Genomic DNA, 10199 nt, shown 5'->3' with positions numbered 1-10199 from the left:
ACTGAACACCAATCCAGAACCGCACAGCATTCTGGGAGATTTAAACAAAGCAAAGATGTTAGCTGATTAACTTTTCACTGCTAGCTAAGCTAGGTTGGTGGCATCAGCTAACTCTCTCACTCTTTGGGTACCTAGCAACTCACTCATCATTTGGTTACCTAGCAACAGCTTGTTGAGTAACTTGTGCAGCAGCAATTTAAAAGTTTGGCCTCATAACTGCTTAAAAATAAAAAACAACATTCAGTGAATTCTGGATAAAACAGGAAATATCACACCACCAGTTTGGCAGCATTTAAGATATTTAAAACCAAAAACAAACATCAATAATTATCTATATTGACTGATATGAAACAGTTATATACTGATATGATTTTCATGCTTCATCCTACTGTAATGAAGTAAAGTTGCTTGTTTTTTTTTTGTTTAGTTTTTTTACACCCAATTTCTACACTATAAAAACACAAAATCGTGAATTGTTTTAGATTCTAGTACAAATATGTTATTACACCTTTAATAAGACAAATCTAACTTACAACTAACTTTTTACCAAGATACATTACCTTTATTAAGTCAATACTGATTGAAGTATTGACTTGGAACTAGTACTTTTTCATCAATATTAAGGAATTATTGACTCATATCTTGCTGTAACGTTGCTTATGAGTTAGTTTTGTCTTATTTCAAGTGTGATATGACGTTTGCATTAGAAATAGACCCAAATACTGGGTAAGATTCTGTGTTTTTGCAGTGAAGTAAAGCCAGTTCAGCTAGTTTTCAAGGTATTTTCATGGCTAATTTATCTGATGTACTTTACCTGGAGGTTCGTAAGTCGGGGAGGTAGATTTTTCTTCTGTGCTTACCTGACTCCTCAGCCTAACAAGCACAAGCCTCTTTAGAAAAAACCCAGCAGGCTTCAATTAAATCGTAAACTCTCCTCTCTGTTGCTCTCCAGTTGCTTTTCTCTCAGGGTGGTCAAATTAACTTTACTCTATGCTCACATTTAATAGCATCGCCGCAGAAAGCAAACCTGTAGAGTGCGAGCATGAAAAACAAACGTGGGATTGAACAACAATAGGTAGAGCCAGGAGGAGGGGGCTGCAAATGTGGAACCACTTAAGGTCCGAGCGTGCTCGCCCTGCAAAGGGTTAAAGATGGCGATGGGATAAGTGGAGCTCGTTTATCCCAAATTTGACAGTGGTAGTTAAATGTTGAGTTTTCCCTCCAAACTGGCAGTCTGGACGAGGCTTTCTGCTCCCCTCAGCCTCCCTGGTGCTGCGCTCGTTTACGACCGTCTGTCTTCTCTAAATCAAATCCAAGAAACGGAGGACGATTCCGCAAGATTATCTCCTCAGCTTCACTTCCATCCATCCCACCATTCCTTCAGCTTTCTCACAGCCGTTCGCCTCTCCTCTCCTCCGCCCCCACCAACGCTCAGCTTCGTCTTTCACTGTGGAGCTAAATTTCCCAACCTGCCGTCCCTGGGATCCCCACAGATGTCCGGAGCCTGGCGCTGAAGCGGGCACTCGCCAGTAGCCCAGATGCATCTGCGACTCTTTGCCTTTGGGATGACCTTGCTTTGTGAGGTGATCAGGATGGGGTCGGGCGTCACGCAGAAGCGAAGCGGTGAGTAGACGTCCAAGACGACCAGAAAACCACAACTGGCTTCCTAATTAATGAGTTATTATGAAGGATAAAGTTTAATATGTAATATTTGGCAAATGGACATGAAGGAAAAAAGAAAAATTTACTTCATAAGGTAGGTTGAAGTATTTTTGTCTAGTTTGTAGTTTAAGTTGTCATCTGTCATTATAAATGTTTCTGGACGATAAATTGTCCCGGAAGTCAAGTAATGCAAGAAGACATTATCAAAATTCAATAAACTTTAAGCTCTAATGAACTTTTAACACTGGAACTGGAAGACATTTTAAATAAAAATAAAATAAAAAACAGCAGAAAAAACTAATCAAATACATTATTAAGTGTTTAAAATCAAAATTGTCCTTTAAAAAAGATTTAGTTGAGGCCAAAGCCCTGGAATGCAGACTTATCATCCAGTTTTTAGTAAAAAGAGAGAAAAAAGAAAAACAATGAATTATGCAAATGGAAAATATTAAGCTTATTTTAATTTATCATGCAATTAATTGATTAATTACAACAGGCTGAGTTCAAATATCTCAGTCCACTTTAAGCAAGATTAAAATAACTTACAAGCAACTTTTCATCAAGAAATAGGAGCTTGTTCCAGTTTACTTATAAAATGTGAAAAATGTTATAAATGAAATAATCTGCCAGTGATACCAGAACTTTTTATCAATATTAAGGGATTATTAACTTAAAACGAGCTCCTATTTCCTGCTGAAAAGTAACTTGTAAGTTAGTTTTGTCTTATTTGAAGCGTAATAAGATATTTGAATTAGAGGGTAGACCAACAAAACTTTGATTTTGTGTTTATTCTGTATTTTCATAAAAGCCAAGGTCACTTCATATCTATCTACAGCTAACTTGGGATAAAAATCTGAATTTGTGCTATTTTTTCTCAAAAAACGTTCAACCTGAGCTGTCGCTCAATGTGCAGCTGGCTTCTCCAACACATTCAGAAGGTTTAGATTTGTCTCCAATGATTCTGCTTTTTGAAATTGCTGCAGCCAGACAGGTATGTGGCGACCCTGGCGCTCACCAGCGACCTGCATTTCCTCAAGAATTTGGCAATAATGGAGGAGAATCCTGTCCCAATCACACAATCTGTCGACCTGAAAACGCCTCCATAAAAACACAGTTACCTCCATAATGTCATACTAACTATTGTAAAATTAGACGATCGTTAAAAGTAAAAGCTGAAGGCACATGAAGGAGTCTAAAGGCAAACTGCATCCATCTCTTCACTGCAAAAACACAAGACCTGTTGTGCAAATATTTTATTAAATGTAAAATAAAATACAACTAACGCACAAGCAACTTTCTAGCAACATATAGGAGTTTGTTTAAGTCGATAATTTATAAATATTGATAGAAAAGAACTACTTCCACTGGATTAGCTCACTTATGACAAAACATTTTTCATCTTTCCTTCTTATAAGTGAAATAAACAACATATTTGCATATTTGAATCTAAACCAAAAACACTTGGTAAGATTTTGCAGTGTTCACAAACAACAGATTTACGTTGGTTTACGTTTTCCCTCTCCGTCATCTGCGCCTGACATTTTCTACTTTTCGTCGTCTGCTCGGGTTGCCCATCTGGACCTGGTTCCTCTTTTTTTGCCTCTTAAAACAGAAACGGAGCAACAGAAGCAGCAGGAGTTTTGTGTTTCAGTGTGAAAGCTGCAGTGCAGAGGTCAGAGAGAGCCGAGCCCATTATTCTGTCCATCAGGGCTGGCTCTCTGTTGCTATGGTTACTGTAGGTAATTGCGAGCATCTGTGGGCGTTTTTTAAAGAACAGGGAGGAAACACGGAGAAAAATAACTGAAACTGTAGACAAAGTGTTTCCAGTGGGCTGCTTTAACTTCCACTCTGCAAGATGTTAAAAACATTTTTCTTCTAGTAGTTTCTGTAAAATGTTATTGTTTCCCAACAACAATTAACTGGACAAACATTACTGCTGTTTCTGCCATCCAAAATTTATACATAGACAATTTTGTGTATATATACTGTATATATAATGTGTGTATATATATATATATATATATATATATATAATTTTTTTATATTATATATATAGTTATATATTTTTTATATTATATATATATATATATATACTGCTCAAAAAAATAAAGGGAACACTTTAAGTGTTAAACACCTGTTTAAGTGTTCCCTTTATTATTTTGAGCAGTGTATATATTTATATATTTTATATATCTATACATTATATACTGTATATACGTATATAGGCTGTCAGAAACAGCAACAATGTCTGTCCACTATTTTCTTTTTCTAACTTTTTGCTCTTTACAAGAAAAAATATTTTTCATATATGTATATATATGAAATCATGTCCAGAGTTGGGCAGTAAAAAGTTACATTTACTTGAGTAACATTCTGGTTAAATGTTACCTTTACAAGTGTTTTTGTTCTGTGCTTTTTACTTTTATGTCATTAATTTTATTGTGAAGTACTATTACTTTTACTTGAGTACAATTTCTGGATACTCTTTGTGAGTAATTTCACTAGACCAGACAGTTTTATTTGTTTGTTAAAGTCTCATAAGTTTTATATTTATAAATCTTTTTATTTTGCCTTATTGTGTAATGATGTTATTCATGTTAATTATTTTTCTTTTAGGACCTTTAGCTTTATATTTTGGTCTGTCAGATTATATAGTTTTTAAAATATTAAATTATTGATGTTTTGATCAGTTACCTAGTACATGAGTCACCTTTTTACTCTTACTTGAGTGATTAAATATTAAACATCTTAGGTTTGAAATATTACATTTATGCTGTTAATTCGGGAAAAGTCAAATCTTTCTTTAAAATTGTATGACTTTTTGACATTTTTTTCTTGTAAATATGTAAAATTATTCTCAATTTTGTTTTGTTTCTTGGCAAAGATTGAGTTCCTGGTGGCTTATTTTTACTTTCTGACCCTAAATATTCAATTGTTGTAGAGTTTAAACTTTATATTAATTTGAAAATAAAGGGTGTTTATAAATTACTATTTTTTTAAGCTGTTGATTTGATCAAAATATGTATAATAACACAAATTAACTTTTAAACAAGGTTGATGTAAAATTTGATTTATTCGGAAGGAAATCAGAAAGACGGTATCACCATAAAAACTTTTTTTTTTTAAATATAATGAAAATGATCAGAGATATGTGTTCACTTCCAAAAGTTAATTTACACGAATAAAAAACTGTATACTTTGAAAAGAAACAAAATCAATACAATTATTGAATAATATAACGATGGAATACGCTATTTGCAATTAATCTGGTATTTTGAGATTGAACAGTTTTAATATTTAGGTGCGGAACTAAATGCGCAATGCAACGTTCTCCAGGGAAACTTTATAAAGTGACACCAAAACACAAAAGAGAGGATTCCGGCTTATTCATAAATTTGATATTTGGGGACATTAAAGTCCCTTGTGCTGCAACAGTGGAGAAAGAAGGCAAACCGAACCAGATTTTCACTGAATAACTCAGTAACTCAAGCTGAATGTAAGTATGACAGGAACTGAAGAAAATCAGCTTCCGGTAGCGGCCGGTCAACGGTACATTAGCTGACCGGGCTAGCGTAGCGCCTGGTCAGTCCGAACTCCGTGAAGGAGGTTTTCCCAACAGCTATGCATGCTGCATTCAGGTGCAACTGGGACAAAATACCTAAACACGCTTTAGGCATTTTTATTTTAAAATTTGAAAACGTTAACACTGAACGTTGTATGTTTTTTTTATTTTAAAATTTTAAAACGTTAACACTAAACGTTGTATTTTTTTATTTTAAAATTTTAAAACGTTAACACTGAACGTTGCATTTTTTTATTTTAAAATTTAAAAACATTAACACTGAACGTTGTATTTTTTTTATTTTAAAATTTAAAAACATTAACACTGAACGTTGTATTTTTTTATTTTAAAATTTCAAAACGTTAACACTAAACGTTGTATTTTTTTATTTTAAAATTTCAAAACGTTAACACTAAACGTTGTATTTTTTTATTTTAAAATTTCAAAACGTTAACATTGAACGTTGTATTTTTTTTATTTTAAAATTTTTAAACGTTAACAGTGAACATTGTATTATTTTTTTATTTATAGCGAGACATTATTCCCATGTTTAAAGTAAAAAAAACAAAACGTGGCATTTGAAACAAGTACTACTTTTGACTATTTTATGAAATCGTTGACTTTATATCCTGATGAAAAGTTATTTGTTAGTTTTGTCTTATTTCAAGCGTACTCAGATATTTATACTAAATGAAAGCAAAAACACATTAAATATTAAAATATTAACTCTAACCTGGTAAAATAACTTTAAATTAATGAAAACAGTTTAAGTTGTTCTCCTGAGGTAATTAAACTAATTTAGAAAAAGCCTTAACTGCCACCCACAGGAATTTCACATTTCTTTCCACTCTGACATTATGCTACCTCCTGAAAAGCAGCAAACTGCGAAAACTCACATTTATTGATAATTATTGTTAAATCGGGTGCATTTAATCAGCAGTTGCTGGCTCCTTTTTTCCCTTGTTAATCCCATCAGCTTTTTCCATGTAAGCATGAGTTTTTACTGGCCTTTCATCTAAATTAATCCCAAAACACGATTTTAAATCTGCACCTGAAGGGCTAAAAAATAGTTTTCAGTAAAGAAACATTCCTAACCCGACTGGCATTAATTGCCTGCAGTTGCTGAAAGGCTATTAAAGACAAAGGACACACACAAGACACACACAGTGAGTATTATTTTAACACGGCAAGGCAGCTGGCACCTTTTTCTTGTTAATACACGCGTCCTGATGCATTGTGGGAAGTCTGCTCTAACGACTGCTGATTGATGTCACAGACAGTCTGACCTGAAAGTAAATTAACACTTTTAGCAGCGTGACACAGGAGGGTGAACCCATCGAAACTCTCATTAAGTAAACTGTTTGCAATCTGTAAAATATTTGGTTGTGGCGCTCCAGTGAATTCAGTTTCAGGTTAAAATTCCTTCCTGTTTTCCCGAAACACTGACTGAGCTCGTTACACATGGAGCTTGTTAAAATAAAACACACGCACTCAAGAAGAAAAAAAAAGGCCCAGGGTAATCCCATGCAAGTTCAAAGGTCACGGTTTTACGCTACCTAAACCTGCAGCTCCTCTGAAAGTCTGTTAAGTCTGCAGATCCGTAGCACATGTGTGCGGAGCGGCGGTTTAGACGGCCGGCCGGGTTGAGACCTCAGCGGTTGTTCTGGGGGAAAATCCGCCATGAACTCTGAACTCCTTCAACAGATCCGTCATCTTTTTGAGCCCAGATTATTTAAACACGATGACTAACGCAGAGTATCCTAAAGTAATTACAGATCTGCATGAAACTTTTGAGTCGTTTCCGAATGGTTTGGAGAATTTGCCGTTTCTCAGTCATTTGGCGTCCTTCTTAGTCAAAACTGACAAAAAAACAACAAAAAAAACTACATTTTTATCTTCAGTTATATTGTTGCAAGCGCTCTATTAGAAATATATCACTTCTGTTTGATTTTCTTAACCAATAAAACCCAGAGGATCAATTTTACGGCACACAAAGATGCAGTTCCTCAACGATTTATTTGCTGTATTCTGTTTTCAGTTCCTTTGTCTTAAAATGGTTAGTTCTCTTCTAAATTGCTTTGTACATAAACCCGGACACTGCAAAAACACAAAGTCTAAAACAATGGTGCACTTTAATTAAGACAAAACTAACTTACTAGTAACTTTTTAGCAAGGTAAAGAGCTTTACTTAGGTCAATGATTCCTTCATATTGATTTAAAAAAAATACTATTTCCACTGGCAGATTTTGTTTCACTTATAACAAGATATTTTCCCCATATTATAAGTGAAATAATCTGCCAGTGGAACTAGTATTTTTTCAAAAATATTAAGGAATTATTGACATAAAATGAGCTCCTTTTTTTGCTACAAAGTTGCTTGTAAGTTAGTTTTGTCTTAATTCAAATGTACTGAGATATTTGCACTAGAAATTAGACCAAAAATACTCTGTAAGATTTTGTGTTTTTGCAGTGAAATAGTTCATAAAAGAAATCATTTACAAAACTGCCAAAGTCCAAAGAAAGACTTTCAGAAACCGCTGCTGATAGCGCGAGGAAGGAAAATATAAAGAAATGAGAACTGGGTCGGGATGTCAAATGTCTGCTTTGACTTTTTATTGTTGTTTGTTTTTGTTTTGTTGGAAAATTTCTCTTTATTTCACACCCTGGAGAAAATTAACTGTCCAGTCCTGAAGATCTTCTCTCCTGCCACTTCAAGACGCTTCCCTTCTTTAACGCCTCTGAACCGGGTTTTCAGAGCTGAATCACTGGATAGAAACTCTTGAGGATTTTGACGCCACTGATTTTCCTGGTTCAAAACATCTCAATCAATGCATAATTATGTTTTATTTATTATTTTACGAGCGATATATCATTCTTCCTAGAACAGCTTAGGATAAGTTTATGGGTGATACTAAACATGTTCATTTCATATTTTTGCACAAAAACATTTTTAGGTAATGAGATTTTAATCTGGTTCTGCCTGTAGTTTTAGGGCCTCTTGTCTCTTTCAATCCAAATAAGCAGCTGCTGGCCTCGGCGCCCCAACTCAATGTTTGCACTCACACCTGAAGATGGTTACAAACAGATGTGCAATTATACAACAGTACATCTTTGAAAAGCATTAGTGAAGCCTCCTGCACAACCAACGGGTATGCAGCAAGTGGTTTCTGGATGGTAAGTGAACAAAACACTTGTCTTTTCCAACAACTGTTATACATCACATACAACACTAAAACTAATCATGCTCCAGTTACGCTGCGGTTGCTAGGTAACGGCGCTGTACGTGTTGAATGTGACTCAACAACCTAGAGATTACTGGACCGGCCAGACCAAAAAGTTATTGCCTATAACCAGCTGGGTGTTTTTTTAAGTGCTTAGTCTGTTTTTAGAAGCAGTAGAGACCCAAATGGAACCGAATCTCTGCGAGATGTAAAGCACACACAGTATGTTTACAAAAAAATAATAGACCTAAAACAACATCACTGGTATTTCCAGTGTGATTTCTGTCCCAGAATCTCAATTTATTCCATGAAAAACACTGTTTAAACCAACATTTGTTCTTAAATTTATAGACATGAACCATTTTCTGTGTTTTTAGTGGACATTCATTGAAAAATTAGTAAAAAAAAAAAAAACAAACAGAGAAGAAGTACAAGAGGATCAAAGCAGAAAAGACGTAGTAACAGTTGAGGCAAAATGAATTGGAAAAAAAAACATTTCCACCTGGTTTGGAGTGAAACAACCAGGCTTTGCAAAGCGTCATTTTGTCAGATGTTTACGCTACACATGATGTAATAAAGAACACGTAGGAAAAAGGAGAGAGATTTTCAATAATGTCAGCTAAAATTGTCGATGTTACAATCTGACAGACGTAAACAAAGAAATGAAGCTGCAATGCGACAGCGATGAGTTGGCTAATCTGATCCTGAAAATGTGTTTCCATCTCCCATTTAGTCCTTTAACGCTATTTCTAAAAAGCCAAAAACCACCACAAGCGAGTGTGAAATTAGCTTTGCACTTACTGGTTTGTGAAACAGCTGAGTCAGACTGGATGGAAAGTGTTAGTGGAAATCTTTCACCCGACTCTTCAGCGAGCATCTGGAGGTTTACCATGAGGAGGGAACACGTGAGTTCACTTCCTGTTCGAAAACACATTTAGATCTATGGCAGAGTAATCAATCAGATTAATCATGATTATTGAAATACTTATCAAATAATTTACTAATCGATTCATAGTTAACTGGATTACAGAGACACAACAAGACAAAAGAAAAACACACTCAGAGCAGTAATTAAGCCAAAACTCTACAAAAATACATGCATTTTGCATTTAAGATGAAAAACGTTGTTTCTAAATATTAGCTTCACCTAAAGCAAAATCTCAACTCTTTGAAATATTGCCTGAGTTATTTATGGATCTACTCCAATTTCGACACAAACTGATTCAAAAGTCAACACAATAGTGTCCGTATGAGGCCGACACGTTTTGTGTTCATTTGACACATTTACTGTGCTAATAATTCAACATAGTAAATGTGTTAAAAGCATTTAGCACCATCGTTGTGTTTATTTACACAGTTATTGTGCTAAATAATTTTAACACAGCAGTTATTAATGTTAAAATTATGTGGTCATTTGATTGAATAAAACGGAAAAATAAAACATTTATGAGTCCTGGAGACTGACTTAATAACTAAACAAAAACAATTTAATCTCCTAATTCAGAAACTCTGCTTATGCTTTATTATCATTTTATTGTAAAAAACATTATTTATCACTTGCTGCTGCGAAGACGTCCAACCCAGGAACCACAGATGGAAACTGGCTGGAGCTTAATCTGGTGCAAAGTAACTTTTATTAATGTTGTTTTGCACATGGTTTCTTTAATATAAACTAATAAACAGAAAAACAACACTGGCAGTTGACAGTCCTCCTGTGGAGGTTCAAGAACTGCAGACGTCCAGGAAGTGACATC

The 10199-nt window shown here is 34.6% G+C and overlaps 1 protein-coding gene across 1 annotated transcript in view; it reads left to right on the top strand.

The window, feature by feature from the left end:
• The first annotated feature begins 1032 nt into the window (after positions 1 to 1032).
• rspo4 (R-spondin 4) overlaps positions 1033 to 10199 on the top strand; it is a 43661-nt gene continuing 34494 nt past the window's right edge. Inside the window, exon 1 of the mRNA XM_028003173.1 lies at positions 1033 to 1623. Within this exon, the coding sequence (XP_027858974.1) occupies positions 1539 to 1623 (85 nt within the window). The 5' untranslated portion in view covers positions 1033 to 1538. The remainder of the gene's footprint in view (positions 1624 to 10199) is intronic.

Source organism: Xiphophorus couchianus, chromosome 20 (assembly GCF_001444195.1).
Source record: "Xiphophorus couchianus chromosome 20, X_couchianus-1.0, whole genome shotgun sequence".
Lineage (NCBI taxonomy): Eukaryota > Metazoa > Chordata > Actinopteri > Cyprinodontiformes > Poeciliidae > Xiphophorus > Xiphophorus couchianus.
This window is presented reverse-complemented; position numbering and strand designations above follow the sequence as displayed.